The sequence below is a fragment of the Kryptolebias marmoratus genome, linkage group LG1 (genome assembly GCF_001649575.2).
Source record: "Kryptolebias marmoratus isolate JLee-2015 linkage group LG1, ASM164957v2, whole genome shotgun sequence".
Taxonomy (NCBI): domain Eukaryota; kingdom Metazoa; phylum Chordata; class Actinopteri; order Cyprinodontiformes; family Rivulidae; genus Kryptolebias; species Kryptolebias marmoratus.
The window spans coordinates 20679090-20696884 of record NC_051430.1 but is presented as its reverse complement, the minus strand read 5'-3'; the positions used below and the strand labels follow the sequence as shown (position 1 = coordinate 20696884).

General features: G+C 39.5%; 1 protein-coding gene across 2 annotated transcripts; it reads right to left on the bottom strand.

Annotated features, from left to right (window-relative positions):
- Positions 1 to 452: 452 nt before the first annotated feature.
- On the bottom strand, positions 453 to 17795 carry rasef (RAS and EF-hand domain containing). Of its 2 annotated transcripts, none has more exons than XM_025005378.2 (18): positions 17316 to 17795; positions 15556 to 15891; positions 12506 to 12652; positions 11506 to 11596; positions 9054 to 9149; positions 8462 to 8539; positions 8261 to 8376; positions 7131 to 7199; positions 6936 to 7002; positions 6604 to 6689; positions 5385 to 5715; positions 5169 to 5309; positions 4178 to 4328; positions 3832 to 3913; positions 3634 to 3748; positions 3146 to 3253; positions 2946 to 3022; positions 453 to 2262 (listed from the first exon to the last, which is right to left on the bottom strand). In XM_025005378.2, the coding sequence occupies exons 1-18, from the start codon at positions 17570 to 17572 to the stop codon at positions 2160 to 2162; spliced, it is 2451 nt and encodes an 816-aa protein (XP_024861146.1). In that variant the 5' UTR covers positions 17573 to 17795; the 3' UTR covers positions 453 to 2159. The 2 variants fall into 2 exon arrangements, with proteins under 2 accessions (XP_024861146.1, XP_017269118.1); XM_017413629.2 differs by having other exon boundaries at positions 15556 to 15888.

The following is a 17795-nucleotide window of genomic DNA, read 5'->3' as shown; positions in this document are numbered from 1 at the left end:
AAAAAAACAAAACAACTCATTTAATATTGCAGGATCAATTTGTCTGATAATGTTGCAGGACTGGTACAATATTTGTTACAAGTTTCTTTATAATTCTCCTCTGCTGTTTGGTAGTTTATTAAGTATATTTAAGAGTAATATTACAAATTTGTGAACAAAGAGGACAATTATAAAGACGTTTCTGCGCAATGATCTCACTCACAAATCAATCCTCATAAGCACACATGACTGACAATGTTTTAAAATCAGAATATTGTTTTATTATTTCTACAGTAATTCTTTTAAAAAATTGTGAAATTAAGTTTTTTTTTAAATTTAGATAGAACTTTTATGTTATTTTTCTTACTGTTTATTTTTTATGTTGTGAATCCTTTTGTGATTTTTATCTGAGAAAGGTGCTGAATAACTTTAATACCTCCAAACCAAGGAGTATACAACATTAGTCACAGTTCTGAGGTTGAGACATTTATTTATTTATCTTCATGAGACTTCATGTTTTCCATTTCAGCAAATGCTAACTCCTGAAAGTTCATTTCAGCAAATTTTTAGCTGGCTTATAAGACAGACAGGCTGTGTTTTTGTACACATTACAGAAGGTTTTCTGTCTCACAAGCAGGAAGATCCCAACATGATGTTTGTTAATGTTTACTGCGGCTCCTAAGGCTGCAGCACACTTAAAAAACAAAAAGAGTAACAGGTTTATCATAAAGACTGACAGTGACTGGTTCAAATCTAAGCCAAGCAGGCCGAGCAGCAGCAGGAGCCATCGCTCTGAAAGCCACGTTTTCTCCACACCTGCGCAGGTGAAGCCGATTCATCCAGTCAGGACGATAAATCAGATCTGAACAACGACGCTTCCTCTGCCAAAGCCACACCGGTGAGGGGACAAACATTTACCTTCAGTCAGATGATAGATTTTTACTTCCAGCTGTTATGTTTTCAATCAGACTTCTCTTTCTAATACATTTAAATTCTGATAATATGATTTTTTTTTTTAGGTTTCAGGTTTTTTAGTTGCATTGTGTGTAAAAAAAGGTCCTGAACTTAAAAATGAGTAACAAAAACTGATTCTGAACATCATGTGGTCCTCACAAACAGGATTGTGACGCATTCTGTTAAGCAGAGACACATTTGAGGCACATTTTGAAGCTGTTCAGTGGTCAGTTCAGTATCTGAAAAGCAGGGAAGCAAAACCACCTCAGTTCAAACCACAAACGTTTTTACATCAGACATCTTCTGAGAATTGGACAAACTTTTAATGTGAATCATTTTTACTGCCTGTCAGACACAGACAGTTAATAAAACATCAACATTAGAGTTTAAAACAAAGCTGTATAACAATAGGAGGAACAATTTGTCATATTAATGAGAAATAAAGTGTCACTCTGTGTCTGAGGGCTCTGCTTTATGCATAATGTCACATTTGTTATTGTTAACAGAAGGTACAATCAGTTTCTGTAGCATATGTGGAGATTGAATTGTCCAAAAGCATATTCTATAACAAAAAAAGCAGTAGGAAAAAAAAAGTAACACTGTTGTGGTATTATAATAATGAGAGTGGATCATGACATTGCACCTGAACTTGTTATAAATAAACAAAGAGATCTGCCATAAATCTTAGTCCTTGTTTTTGGCAACTGATGCTCTTCACATTCAACAAAGCCTGACTCAGATTTCCCAGAAGGGAACGTTTTAAATCGACACGAGGATCTAAAAGAGCAGAACACCCAAATGCTTTAATAAGTACATCAGTTTATAAGATTGTGATCATGGCAAATGTTCTGCACTCCGTCATGTGCAAACATTGACACGTGGCGTTTTGCCTCTTCTAAAGCGATTTCCTTCACTTTCACGGCTGGAGTCACAACAAGGATGTGTCAGTCTGGGAAAATACTATAAAATAAATCAGGAACTTCTGCAAATCGTGTAATCGCATAAACTAAAGTATCACTTCCATGGCATAAAGTTTGCACTGTTTTAGGGGATTTCTTTGATGTGATCTCTTGTTTCCTGTTCCTTCATCCTCATGTCAAACAGGTTTTGGTTTATTCACACTGATACTTTGTTCCTGTTGCCTCTCTGCAGATTTCTCCGTGTTCCTCGTTAAACTTGTGCACTCTTCACATTAATGAGTCGGATGGGGGAGAGGAGGAGTTTGATCAGGTGCAGCAGGACAGCTTCGGTTTGTTTCTGGGAGCGTCTAAATCCGGCAGCGACTGATCGGGCCGTTTGTCCTCAAACGCAGCGTGCTTCTTTACCAGCCTGTCAGGAGAAGAAGAAGAAGAAAAGGGGAGGAAAAATCTGATTTTCTTTTCTCATCACATGGTCTTTGGTGTTTATCAGTTGTTTACATTTTTCTTTTATTTGACAATCAGCTGCAGGTAGAGCACATTATATTAAATATTTATTTGTCTTTGTTCTTTCTTATAATGAAGATAATTCATCCCTTTGTTTCTCTGTTTTAGCTCCAGTTTCTTTAAAGCAACAAATTCAGCAGTCTAAACCTGGACTAAATAAACTGCATTTTGTTTAAACTTTGCCAAACGTGCTACAAATCACACATCACCCCTGTTGCTTTTCATATTTATGTATTTATTTATGTACAAACAAAACCATGTAGGTTGTTTTTGTTTGTTTTAATTTGCTTTATGAAAAGCTTTGGGCTTTGTAAAGTTGTAGCTTTGATTCAGATAAGGAGCTATGTTGCCTTAAGGAGGAAATTGAAAACCTAGGAAGTATTTATTAGTATTTATGTGATTCAACTTTTTCATCATCAACACCAATCTGCATTCATGTGAAACAGCTATTTCCTGGTTTAGCGAACGCAAAAAAAAGGGAAGCCCACAGGTATTTAATAACCACACCAAAGATTTTAAGATATTTTTTAGGAAGGCAGCTGATAGCACGTCTTAGTTGTTTCATCCAATCAGCTGTCAGGATCTCACCTGGCCAGGTGCAGCACGGCCTCCAGGATGTTGGATCCGTCTTTGGCGCTGGTTTCACAGAACAGAGTGCTGTACGTCTGACGGGTACAACCATGAGAGTTAAACGGCTTGTTTCGTTATGAGTTACAAGGCGTTCACATGTGGAGTCAATAAAATCTCCTCTCAAGTTTAGTGAGATAAACTACTTCATATTTTTTTACCATGGCGAGTTTTTCTCCATAGCTGGTAGGAACACAGTCCACTCCATCTTGTCTGAGGTCACACTTATTACCCACAAGCATGATGGGAATGTCGTCCTGGGATACATCCTGGCAAATGGAGGAGAAGGAATTCAGTTTTGATAACTCTACAGAGCTGTGACTGTGTCATTACTGTATGTGCAGAACACACACACACACACACACACACAAATCAGAAATAAGATAAACATCAACCAGTCCACACTGAACACACATTTATCACAAACACCGATCCAACCAGTAATAAAAAGATGACCACACGTGCACAAAATGAAAGCAGATCCCAACCTGCATGTTTTACACCAAACACTTACATATCTGCTGCAGGCGAGAGGAGAGAAACACCCACACTCAGTTTGACTTTTTCCACAGCATCAGAGTCATTAAACTTGCTTCGACTTTCTGTTTGTTTCTGTTCAAACGTCTGGAGAATCAGAGCGGAGTCTTACCTCAATCACGTCCACCCATTCTCTGATGTTTAGGAAGGTTTTCTCACAGGTGACGTCGTACAGCAGCAGCACGCCGTCCGCGCGTCGGAAATAAGACTTTGCAATGCTCCGAAACCTGAACGGAGGAGAGAAGAGACGTCAAACCTTTTCCTCTCTACTGTATGTTTTAATTAGTCAGGCCGTCATGGCAGCACGCACCTCTCTTGTCCTGCCGTGTCCCATAGTTGTAATAAAACTGGCTCTCCGTCGACAACAAGCGTCTTCATCTGGAAATCTACGCCTGAAAACACAAAAGAGATAAACCTGTCAAACTGTTCTGCTGGTAAAATGTGCTTTGTGGGCTAAAATATGGAGCAGACACCATCATTCTGGTAAAAAAACAGAATGTTTAATGGTACAGAAAGGAATCTTTAACCAGCCAGTTCACATTTCCCTGTTAATCAAGCACTTATTTTTAAGATCTAGTAAAGATTAGAGGAAGTAGTGAGACGATAGAAAGATTTCCACGCTGATTAAAGGGTCAGGCTTTGTTTGTTCGGCTCACCCAGAGTAGCACTGGAGTTCATCTTGAACTCGTTCTTGCAGAGGCGAAGCAGGAAGCTGGATTTGCCCACTGCTGCATCTCCAGCTAACACGATCCTGTAGGCCTTCTCCGAAGTCATGTAGCCGAGGTCAGCGTTCTCCTTGTCCTCGTTCTGCAGACGAGACAGAGGAGAGAGGAGAAGAGACACATCAGCCCCAATAATACCAGATGTTTTGTCAAACTGGTTTAGTCTTCATTTTACTTTTTCAGACGCAGCTTTTGTTACTTGTTTCTCTTTTTATGATCAGTGCCATTCACGAATAAAGAAAATAGTACAAATATCAGCTCTTCTTTTTCATCACACTGTGTAACCATTTAATATAGTTTTGAGAACAAAATATTTCTTTATGTTGTTATTTTTATGCAGCTGTAAGGCCTGCAACATGTGTTTTGGCAGGATGTTGCTGAAATAAGCAAAGTCCTGTCTGAGAAAGACGGATCAGCTCAGGCCCTCATTTATTGCTTCTGGTCCTATTGTTGTCAACAAAAGCCTAATTAGCTTGTTTTAATTTAAAAAAGACAAATATTTAATCAGTTTTAATATTATATATGATTCATTTTTTTATTTGAATTATGTATGTGTTGTTTTCAGTCAAATAAACAGTTAAGATTATCTGAAAATGATTGTATTTACATTTGGAACAGAATCCTTATTTATTAGAAAATAGGCCTGTAAACAAATAAACAACTGCTGATATCAATAACTTTCTTAAAATGTTCCTCACAAAAATACAAAAAAAATAAGAAATCTTGAAATTAATCAAAATTTGATCACAAATGACTAAATTCTAAAGTATTTTCCAGCTAATTGTTGATTTGGATTTGTTTTCTTCCCAGTTTTCCTCTCATCATTGGAAGCTGTCTTTACCTCACATTTTCTAATTCGTATTTCAGGCGGTTCTTTAGTTTTTCCTCCTGATAAGTTGAGTGAAAACCTCGATGCTTCTCTCACCTCAGCACTGATGGCACTGAGGGCTTTCTTCATCGTCGGGGCGGAGGGCGTGATGACACTGAGTGAGTCATTCGGCTTCCAGTCCAGAACCGAGCTGCTGTCCGACCCGATTGCCGACTCACCGTCTTGTGTTTCTGCTGCCTGTGACAGAAACACTCCGATAAAACCTCTGAACAAAGAATCATTATGTGAAAGATTGAGTTTTTATTAGCTCACCTCATTGTCAGAGTTTTCTCCCAGCATGATATCACTGTCCTCATAAACATGAACGAGAACCTTCGTCCTCGGCTCATCCTCCTCCTCCTCCTCCTCCTCCTCCTCCTCCTCCTCGTCCTCCTCGTCCTGAGCCTTGACATCGTGTTCTGAGTCGTAGCCGCCGTGTGAGCGCCTGAGCGTCGACAGGCCGCTGTCGATCTCCGGGAGGCTGTCCTCCTCGCACTCGCTGCTGTGTCGGCGCCGCAGGCCGGGGTCACAAATGGCCAGAGCCAGAGTGTCACAGCTGGGCCGGCGGCTGTACAGAGGGAAGTCCTCCAAATGCTGGCTGAGCCTGATGAGGACGTCAGGACAGCAACAACAAAAAGACAGTTTTGATTGTTTTCTTGCTTTACTCAGCTCGTTATTTACTCTGAGGAAAGTTCAGCTCATTTGGAGTGGGGTTCTGTGGAAAGATTATTAATAATTAATAGCTTACCTGATGTAGATATCTCAGTTTGGAGAAATAAACTTTCATTTTTATCGGACTGTTGAGCTAAAGGCTAGTCCAAGATTTTGAACCTCTTAAAAAATCTCCAATGTCAAATATTGAATTTGCTTTTGGCCACGTTTGAACTAGCTGTTAGCTCATCAATCTAATCAAAATTAAACTCTATTTCTCCAAATTGAGGTCATTCAAAGAGCTTTCTATAAATTCTATATTATTATTATATTATATTATTATAATATTCTATATTCTAATTTCTATAAATTCCCTGCTTCCTCATTCCGGGTCGCGGGGAGCTGGTGCCTGTAGCAGTCGCTGTGCGAGAGGCACTTTCCTTATTAAGAAACACTGTCCTAAAGGAGGTGACATCAGTGATCTTTGCACAACCAGACCCTTCTACATGTTTATGTGAACATTTAAACATTTATATATGAATTTTCACTTTGAAAGAAACACCGTAGACATTATTATTCTATTAATACTCATCATTATTATATTATTTAATGATGCAGCCAGAATAATTGTAGCTTCATCCTGTGCAGCAGATCAGAGGAGTTAAAACCTCTACTTCCATCCACTGTAACTTTACTTTGGAGACAAAAAAAAAAATCTAAGTTGGTCAAGAAATACATGAAACTGTTCTGCTCAGAACAGGCTTAAAGAAGTGATATAAATGATAAATTCAACCTTAAACTCAATCAGTCAGTATGCTTCTCTTAAATATGTGCATTTTACCTGTCTATCAATGCGTACTGGGATGTGTAGCAGATGCTTTTACTTCTGTTCCTCTCAGCTTCTCCCGATGACCCACCTGTACCAGACTGTAACACAAAACAACTCTTTTTTTTCCATCTTTTGCCTTTTTGGTTTACGTTTTAGTCACTTTAAATTGTAACAGAATGTTCAGTTTTCACTTTAAAACCAAGCTTGGATCAATAATTTAGAGAAAAAAATGAATAGTTTTTTTGTCCTGGCTTAACAAAGCTGTGTTTCAGTGCACAGGTCAAGTTTATTTTCCAGTTAAGAGCTTGTAATTTGAAGCAAGTTCATGAAAAGTCCAATTCTACCCTTGGGATCTTCTCCAGAGCAGCTCTCAGCCCATCATTGCTGTCGTGGAGCTTCCTGTTGGCTGTTCTGTCCACACAGGGAAAAAAAAAACCAAAAACAGATTTGAATGCTTTTGATTAAGATTTGTATAAATTTAATTAAAGCAGATCCCTTCAGAATGAGCGTTTTCTGTAAAGGGGGGGAATGCCACTTACTGCAGAATCTCGATCTGCCGCTCCAGGATGTCTCGTTCGTCGGAGAAATGTTTCATGAGCTCCTCGTCTCTGCAGAGAAACACACTTACTGAGTGTGAAAAGAAACACCTGTTTATTCATGAAAAATGTCTGAATTTGTAGCTTCGGAGTCATGCACAATGCTGACTTGACTTTTATTCCTACACCTGCAAAAGATCTACTGCAGAGACAGGTTTAATTTGAATTTGATGCAGTTCAGCTCATATGTGTCCATTTATGTCACGGTTTTATGATAAATAATGTAAAACTTTAGGCTAAAAGCTAAACATTTAGACTTTAAATCAAAGAGGTTCTGCGTTGCAGAGTTATGTCACATCTTAAGACACGATTATCAGACAGTTTAGTGTCCAATTCAAGACACAAGAGAAGCTCTGGTGTAAGAGCGCATTTATTTTATGATCTTTTATGACACTTATACATTTTATTTAGAAGGGTTATACGGGATGGAACAACAGATCCTTTCTGTTCTACACAGGCAGCAAATAAACTTTCACCTTAAACTTGGTGAAATATATTTATTAAACTGGTCTTCTGATTGTTTTATTGTCTCTGAAACTGTGATATTTATGACTTATTCTTGTCATTTTGTTTCTTGTGAATCTGAATCTGGTTCTGATTAAAATCAGTCTGATCTTTAACTTGTTCTGCACAGCATAGCGCCATCTAAATACTGCAGCTCTGTTGGAAACTTTGATCTGTCCCGACACAACAACACTCTTTAAAAAACAAGAACAAAAACATAAAGTTGTGATAACTTTAGCGGCAGCATCACTTAGTTTCCATCAGATGTGACAGCCAGTTTACGAGCGACCCCAAAACACCTGAGAGATAAAGAAACGACCGATGAGCTCGTCCGTGCCGGCGGGGCGGCTTCAGCGCTGCTGGCTCTGTTGCTTCTGTTGCTAAGCAACCCTTCTGAGGAAGGTTATTGTGTGTGAAGTCGCTCCAGGATATCCTGTTTCGACTCGGACAAAACAAAACCTCTGGGGGACAAACTGATCGAGGAGGGGCCTCGATGTCTCACTGTGTCTCTGAGTGTCTCTGTATCTCTGTGTCTCTGAGTGTCTCTGTGTCTGTCTGTGTTAATTTACCGCTCGGAGTTCATGCTTTGATCCGTTAACTCCGTCTTCAAAGAGTCCATGTCGCTCTGCAAGCAGGCCACTTTGGTCTGAGACTTCAGCAGCTCCTGCTTTAACCTCTGGTTTTCCTGGAAAAAGACAGAAACAGTATCAAAAAGGAAAAACATCAGTAAAAGACAGCAGAAACCCTGTGTCAGACGTATCGGTACTCACCAGCGTTAGCTCGTTGATCCTCTTCTTCAAAGCTGCGCTCTCGTCTTTCACAGTGATGTTCCTGTATTTCTCTTCTATCTGATGAAGGGGTTCAAATATTCAGGATTAAAATGATTTAATCTTAAATTAAGGCCACTCTCACAATGTTATACCACCTTAATCAGCTAATTCTGTCTTAACTTTAGTGGATGCTTGTGTTTCTATGATGCTTTTAAAAAGAAAAACTCAATAAATACATGATTTACCATCCTGTGAATGTCAGTTTTACAACACCAACAACTAGATTTTAAAAATCTGTTTGTTTGTGTTTAACTAGATCAAACTTAGCTGGTGCTTCATTAAGATGCAGCAATGAAACAGTTGATGATTGTACTTTCCTAAAAAGGCTTTAATCCCACTGTAAAGTGAATAAAATCATTGCTGATTATTGCTTATTTATGACAAATGTGCGCAGCTTAGTCTGAAAATAAATAAATTAAACCCAATAAGAGCAGAAATCATCTTTTAACAACAGTTTATGTGGGAAAAACTTTAAGTTACTGGGAGAGGTGCAAAGAAAAAAAGGAAAACTTCAACAAAACAACAAAAATACCATCTGCATCCTCTGGATTTTACACTGCAGCTCACACACTTCTGTCTCAAAAGATCTTCGTAAATCATTCAGGGCCGCTTCTGTTCGCTTCTTCTCCTGCAGAAACACACACAAGAAGCCCACGGATGAACAAAATTACATCACTTTTAATAAGATAACAGTCTGCCGTTGTGTTTTATTAAAGCCTGTATATGTGTCTGTTTGTCCACTTTAAATATCCCCTCTGAGAGATTTCTGAAGCACTGATAAAAGGGAGCTGGAAAATCAGCAGCACCTGTCTGAGTTCAGGTCTGTAGAAAGAAGTTCATCAGACCCCGACTGTCTGCTCATATGTCACAATGCAGGAGGACACGGGCGAATGTCCTCCAGTCTCCTGGGCTATTTTAGGACTGAACAAACAGCAGCTGCCGAGGGAGAACATTTAGATAACACGCCGGCAGAATTTATGCTCCTGCTCAAGTTTCATCAGACCACTGGGAACAAAGATAAAGCGCAATCAGTTCAGTTAAATAAATAAAATGTTTTATTGACTGCTTCTGCAAGTGTTTAATCTTTTTTTTTCTTTTTTTTTAATTACCAAAAGGCGGGCGATAAAGTAACTGCCTGCGTGTGTGTTTATGTGAGCGTCAGCACAATATCTTATGAATCAGTGGATGAATTTTAATGAAACTCTCAGAAAGTAATCACTGATTGCACATCTACAGCTGACTAACTTTTGGAGCTGATTTAAGATGGCTGCCATCTTAGATTTGGTGTGGTAGTAGCTGAGAGTCATCACCAACACACGCTCCAAGTGTGAGATTGTGCAAAATGTTATTTCTAAGATTTCTCCAAAAAAGGCTAAAACTGTGTTATTTTTCAAAATAAGAAGGTCTTAATATAAAACTATGGAACGCAGTGGGCCTTTTACTTCCTGGTATGGATTAGTAAGTAATGTTGTCAAAGTTCATCATTTCTTTTGAACAGGAAGTTTTATATTTTAAGGTGTTTTTGAAACACCCTGTTCCTGTTTTATTTTGAAATGTCAGAACCCCTTGTTCGCTGATTTCCTGTCTCTGTTTCCTTCTTGGATTGTGTTACTGAAATCCACTGAGCTGTAACACATTTGTCATCACCTCCTCAGTATTTAGTCTATCTGGTATTTTTTTCTTGTGCTTGTTTTACTTCAAATTTCATTTCCTCCTCTATTTTCCTGATGTGGGTTTTGTTTTTCTGAAAGTTTTTTTTGTTCTCCTTGGGAGCATTAGAGACTTGTAGTTTTCATCTGGCTGCAATCTACTGCAAAACCTACAAAGAAATTGAAGGATTTAATAAATTTACAATCCATTCAGTCAAACAGGGCAGAAAGGTTTGTGTTAAATGGCTTATTTTAAAAAGCATGCACAATATATTCATTTTATGTGATTTTTCTTCACCTTTACTGTCAAAATTAAGTAAATTTGCTTGTATCAACTCAGTAAGTCAACAACGCAGTCTTGCCTTTCCATTTAAAGACGTGTGTGCTCACATTAAAGGGTGGTGTTGGCAGCAGGTGACCAACATGGACACGGGGTGACATGTTTTCACAAGAAAGAACAAACCAGTTTTAATAAATCCACAGAATTTAAACACAACGCGCAGGAAGTAACACCACTGCTGCAACCAAACTCACAAAGCTTCTTCTTTAACGCCGTCATCAATGTACAACTGTAATTACAGTTATTACAAGTTTTTACAGGCAATCTGTTTACTTAATGCTTAATTTTGGCTTTATTCTTTCGAGTCTAACAGTGTTAGTAGTGACTAGTGTCAAGGGAAAGCAGAGAGGAAATATTAAAGCACAACTCCTACTGTCAACTGGACGTTCCTGCTAATTTTATGTTGAAGTTATCAAACCGACTTGACAAAAAGACTTTTAAAAAGTGCAAGAATCTCTGAGAAAAACAACATAATCTTTGGTTTACTGAGTCGAATGAAACTTGGGAGATTATCTCAATATATTATAACTGTAAACATAAACAACCTTATTAAAATGCTCAGAATTAACTAATAATTCACCTAAAGTTTTGTTGTTTTTCCCCGTTCTGATCCATATTGATCACTATCATTATCCTTTTTTTTCACATGTCACTGAATCTTATCGCAGCAAATGTGCGCGGCCTTATCATTTGAAACTGGACGACTAAACATGCTCCACCGCCTCCGTCTGTCTGCCAGCTGGTTCATATCCACAGAAATCCATCTGATCGTCAGGCGTGTCTGAGTTTGGATGAGTGAGCTGATATTCGGCTGTTTGTTTGACATGAGGGAAGAGCTGAACAAACCCAGGCCGCTTATCGCCACACAAACCCCCAGAGGAAGAAAAAAACTAACAAAAAGCTAACAGCAGCCAGCGCCGAATACTGAATCCTGACCACACAAGTTAGATTTTCTGTGTGTCTTGAAATGTTGGAGGAGTCTTGTTTGGTCCCACCTGCTCTCGTGTTTTTCTCTCGGCAGCCTGAATGCGTTGGTCCATCTCCTCCTCCATCTCGCTGAGCTGCATCGATGCTTGGTCCTGGGCTCTGAAAAAAAACAAAACAAGCATTTCACAAACAGCAAACATCACTTACAGTTTACTCTGGATTCTGAAGTCAACTTCAAGTGTTAAAATGTAACTAAACTACATGACCTGCAGGATAAAAACAAAATATTTATTAAACCTGCGACTGATCACGACTTTTCCCCGACATTTAAACCAAATCAGACACATTTAAAATATAATAAAACCAACGTTAAAACATTTAGCTTCATAGAAACTGGAATTTTATGTAAATCTACGGTGAAATAAAATTTCCACAAGTCGTAGCAGCATTAAAGTTTTATATTTTACAGGTTTAACGCTGCTTATTGAGTCAGTTAATATTGCTTTACTGAAGTACATTTAGGGTTAAGACAATGTTTTGACACTTTAACAATGACGGGCTTTTAACTCTTGTGCAAATAATTAACTGTTCCTGCAGCCTGAGTGATATTCCTCTGAGTTCCTTCAGCTCCAACAGCTCGGGGTTGTAAATGTAAAAGGTTAAGATCTAATAACAATTAAAGCATATCTAATCTTTTAAAACTGAGTGAAAATAATCCTGAACAAAGTTGAACACTTGAATAAACAAAGTGAAGAATACGAAACTCCATAGTGTCCTGTAATTTATAAGTTGATAAAAGTATTCAGGTACATATTTTTTGGAGTATTGTTAACTTGTGGAATTAAACAATAAAGTAATAAAACTACTAAAATAAAACTAGTCCATGTATCTGAAGAACAGTGGAGCTTTGTAATGACGTCCCCATAAATCACATTAAGAAACAATCAGTACTTGTTGTTTTAACTTTTACTTTTGTTACAAAACAATCTAACACTGATGTCAGATGCAAACATTGATAATTCTTGTTGTGCGAGTGTGTGTGTGTGTGTGTGTGTGTGTGTTTCTCACCGTTTGATGGCGAGCGCCAGGTTCTCCATCTCCACGTTCTGCTGCCTGATCTCTTTGCTGAAGTTCCCGATGACCTTCTCGAGCTGAGGGATCAGTCTGGGCTCGGTCAGGCTGATGTTCTGGTACAACGTCGCTGCCTGCTCGGGCCTGGAAGAACATCGGGACATGGCTTCAAGGTCAGGGTTCCCTTTGCCCCTTAAAAACAGATCACCTGCAGCCGACCGAGGGTAAAAACTGTCCTCTAATAATGTCAGACAGGATGGGAAATATTCTGTTGTATTTGTGAACCATTACATCAGTGTTTGACTTTATAACTTTTACACTTTTATACTAAATATTAATACACACGGAGGGAGATAAAACCCTTATAACAAACAGCAGAGACCTGTCTGGTCAATCAACTATGCTGCTTTATTGTGTTTGACCCAAGAAAACAGGAAGTTTTAACTATGAAGAAGAAGTAGAAGAAGCAAAACTTCTACTTTTGTGTCATTTTTAAACGATGGTCCCAAAACAATGTGTCGAATTGACCTCAATGTCTGCGATCTAAGCACACAGCTGACCCACCGCAGGTCAGTCTGAAGACATAATTATATAACAAGTTGTGCGTCACACCAGGAAGTTCACATTAGCCTGTGTAAGCGTGCAGAGTGTGTGTTTGTCTAGTGACTGTAATCCTGTGCATATAGACAGTGTGACATTGAGTCGATGCCTCCCAGTGACACACATCTGAGTGCTGCGTCATGCAGAGTCAGACAGAATAAACACAAACAGGCAACAATAATCCAGAATCAGACGTGTGAAGGTAAACGAATATAAACAGAGGTGGTTGCCAAGAAGACGTCCATAAGATCTAAAGTTGCAGAAAACAGCAACTAGACACTTTTATTCAGTATGTGTAACTTTATCAAACTAACTGGACTAATAAATCCAATATAAGCTCCATAATAACAACATAAAAAAGGATATTTTACCTTATTGTAAGTTATTTTTTTTAAGTAATCTTTTTTTCTAATACAGTAAAAATGAAGGAAACAAAATATTTTTTTTTCTTTTTTGTTTGAACCTAAACTTGACTGCTGGAGATACACACCAGCTTCCCTGCAAATATGGTCTAAAAAAAAGCAGGTCTAAAAAAATGGTTGAATGGATGAGATGAAGAATAGGAGCGGATGGAGGAAAGTTTCAGGAGTGATTTGTGACAAAAGGGTGGCAGCAAAAGTCAAAGGAAAGGTTTACAAGACAGTGGTGAGAGCAGCCATGTTGTATGGTTTGGAGACAAAAAGACAGGAGACAGAACAGGAAGAGGCAGAGCTGAAGATGTTGAGGTTCTCCTCGGGAGGGATGAGGATGGACAGGATTAGGAATGAGGTCATCAGAGGTGCAGCACAGGTTGAAGGACTGGGAAATAAAGTTAGAGAGGCCAGACTGAGATGGTTTGGACATGAGCAGAGGAGGGACAGTGGGTATATGAGAGATGCAGCTGCCAGGAAAAAGACAAAGAGGAGACATATGGATGCAGTTAGAGAGGACATGGAGGGAGTTGGAGTGAGGACAGAGGACACAGAAGACAAAGTTAGATGGAGGAGGATGACTCTCTGTGGAGAACCCTGAAAAGGGAACAGCTGAAAGAAAAAGAAGAAGAAGGATGGATAAAATACATGAAACCAAGCTGAGGAAAGCACTTAAATGAGCATTTTATACACACATATACATATTTAACTTATCTGTTAGTTTACAGCCTGAGCACTTATTAATCTCAGTCAGCTGAGAGGCAGAATAACAACTCATCTTATTATGTTAGTCTAAAATAAACTAAAAGGGCAAATAATTGATTTTTTTTGCTCCTGATGTGTACTTAATTTTCCAAATTGCCATCTCTGATCTGGCAGGCAGGAGCAGCGACTGTGAGGGTTCAAAGATAAGGAAGTCTTTTCACCAGATGGCACCACTGTAATAATCAATGTCCTGATGCCACAGCAGAGCAGCGCGAGGACCGGTCTCATGGCAGGCCTGAAGCCACACACACACACACCTACACACACACACACAATTCAAACACTGTAACATGTTACTAACATAAAGTTAAGGTTTCCAAAATGGTTCCTCTGTTTAAACAAGTTCTTGGAGCCTCAAGGTCGGCCTGCTCCATTCTGCAAATCTGTTCCCAGCAAACAGATTTAGATTTAAGATGTGAAAGACATCTATCAGCTGTAGTTATGGGAGAAGGATCAACGTCCTGCATTCAGCAGAACAACCAGTTCAGTGAATTTGTCTGTCACTGCCGTGTGTTACTCTAATGAGTTTCTCTTTACACACCATGAGAAATGTTTGGTTTTTAAATAAAACAATTCATTTATATGCTTCAAGGTTATAAACAATATTAAATTCAGTGAGTGTTTGTAAAGGTGAAGCCTCTTTTTAACAGACTCCCTAAAGCCACAAATACTGTTTAGTTTTTTTCTTGTTTGTTATTTTTGGGGTGGTAAAATCCTCATTTTGACACTGCCAAACCATTTTATAAAAAAAGATTCACACAATAACATCACAAACTGGTCGATAAGTTCAGATCATGAACAAATCAGTAAAATGGAAGAGAAGATGATAGAATTTATAAATAAGTTATTAAACCCTAAAGCTGTGAAATATAAGAAACTACTGAAAACTGACAGAAATGTAGTTTGAAGTTCAGGGGAAAAAAGTAAGTGCAGAACATGCACACACCTTTATGGCTTTAAAGGTTGTGGGACAACTTTTTAACACCGTCTGGACTGAAAACACATTTGACTGAATGTCCACTCCTGCAGTCTGACAGCTGACATTCAGGGATCAGCCTGCAGGACGTGTGGACTCTTAAACAGCAGAATTTTATGTATTTCTTCCTTATTTTCAGTCCTTGTAGCTAATAATAAGCATCCACCGTCCCCCCGCGCGGAGATAAAGTGCCTCTATCATCTTTACGCACACTGCGCTCTCTGTTGGACACGCTCCTATCTCCTGAACATTTCCATATTTAAGGCACGCGGCCGCGGACAGGTGCGCGCTCTCACCTGGGGATGTGCCTGGCCTGCTCGCCCAGTCTCCTCTCGAAGTGCTCCCAGGCGACGGACGCGCCTCTCCCGGGCGCCTCCATCGCGTCCTCGCCGTGGCGGCCGTGGAAGCCGCGGAGGAACTCCCGCAGGCTGACGGTCCCGTCCCGGTCCGCGTCCAGCCGCTCGAAGATCCCGTCCGCCTCCGCCGCCGACACCTGCAGCTCGGCGCACACGGTGAGGAACTCGCTCCTCTCGATGCGCCCGGAGTTGTCGGCGTCGTAGGCGCGGAAGAGGGCGCACAGCCGGTCCCTCTCCTCCGCGCTCATGCCCCCGATGGGTGGCTGGGGCTGGCTGCTGGGGGGGAGGGGGGGAGATGGAGGGGCAGCGTTTCACAGAATTATTGACTCAATGAAGCCCAGGAATCCGACAAAAAAATGGCAACTTCCAAAACTCGACCCCCTCTTGTCCAAACACTTGCTGCGCAAAGGTTTGGATGAATTGAAGCGATTAAAAGAATCCAAAGGGCCGACTCCTGTTCCTGCTGCAGCTTGGAGCAGTCAGCTGTGTGGATAGAAGCTGCCGTGTGACTCAGGTAACACACCTGACTTCAGTACCTGAGTGTGTGTCACAGTGTGTTTGTTCACTCCTCCCTCCGCAGATAGAAAGGTGTGGATTCAGACTGAAACTGACCGAGTGGGAAGAGCTTTGACTTCAAATTAAACTTTATTAAACAAGGTTTCACTTTAAATTACATCTGTAACCCTGCTGATAGTGAGTGTATCCCCGTATACAGGCTTTTAGATTTAGATCATCTAAAAACATCAATAAGTTCTCAAGTTTAAAACTGGACATGTTCACTGAGCAGCTCGGTGTCCCTCTATCCTTCACTCTGATCTGATAATGTGAGCAGAGTCTGAGCAGATACAGACATGAATCAGAAAAAAGAGCTTTAATGCAAAAAATGGCCTCAAATTTAGGTCAAAATGTAACCCTGTTATCACTGATGTGTATATAACCTAAAATAACCCATCACTGTTTATTTTCACCATTCTGCACTTTGGGCTTTAGGTTTAGGTTACATCCTTGTAAACAACTTACTTTAACTTTTAAAAGGAGGTTTCGTGTTGATCTGGTTTGAAAACAGGAGGAGCAGACATTAAAATGTAAAGTTGTGTTGGTGCATTTTTGGATTATTTAAATCTTAAGAGCAAAATAAGTTGTATTTTAATAACTTCATACCATGTAAACATTTCAAACTGAAAACATCATACTGTACATTATGTATTACAGCGGTAAGTTTTTAGTTTGTCTTTATCAGCAGATCTAAGATGTTTAATTTACACCTAAAACCAGACATTTTTATAACACTTAATGAAGCGAATCCAGTCACAGCGAGCAGGTATTTACAATATTTTAGTTACACTCAACTAATCTAAACTAAAAATCTTCATTTGATTCATTAATAATGTAAACATTGTAAAACACTTTTTGTTTTGCTCTCTTTAAAATTTAATAATGACCTGAAAGTTGTTTTTTCCTTCATGTAACTTCATGTGAGATTGTCGAAAAAACTGTATTATTATACTCCCTAAATTAATTATGAACTAATTACTGTATAATTACTGTTGCCGTGCAGTTACTCTAGATTTAATTGTGAAATAGTTTTATTTGAAGAGCGACCTTTTTGCTATCCTCAGTCTAAACATGAAACTCGAACAACGCCCTCTCTGTTTGTGATGTGCTGTCTGAAACACCACCTCTGACCTTTGACCTCTCACCTGGTGACAGCCTGTCCTTTGCTGATTGATGGTTCCTCCAGAGTTGAGCGGTTCTCGTCTTCTTCCCCGTCATCTTCCTCGTCGTCTTTGCTGAGGGCCTCCTCTGACTGGTTGTCTTTGTCCCTGTCCAGGCGGTTGAAGACGTCCTCAGCTTCTCGGCGTTCAGCAGAAACTTTATTCTTCTCCACGTCGAAGGCGTAAGAGAGAGAACTCAGGTGGGTTTGTTTCCCTTCGCTCCTCCGTTTCGATGTTGCCATAGTTTTGCTTTTTCTGTGTTTTCAGTGGTGTCTTAAGAGGAATGTCCCAGTCAGGGGGAGATAATTAAAGGCAAAGTGTTAAAGTCATATTTACATTTCCTATTTGGTAAGAATTAGTGCTAGCTATCAGGGTGGAAAGCAGACAAAAATGTCATTTTATGTCTTCAAAAACTTAAAAAGCCCTTTTTTTAAAAGACTGTTTCTCCAGAATAATGCTCAGTCC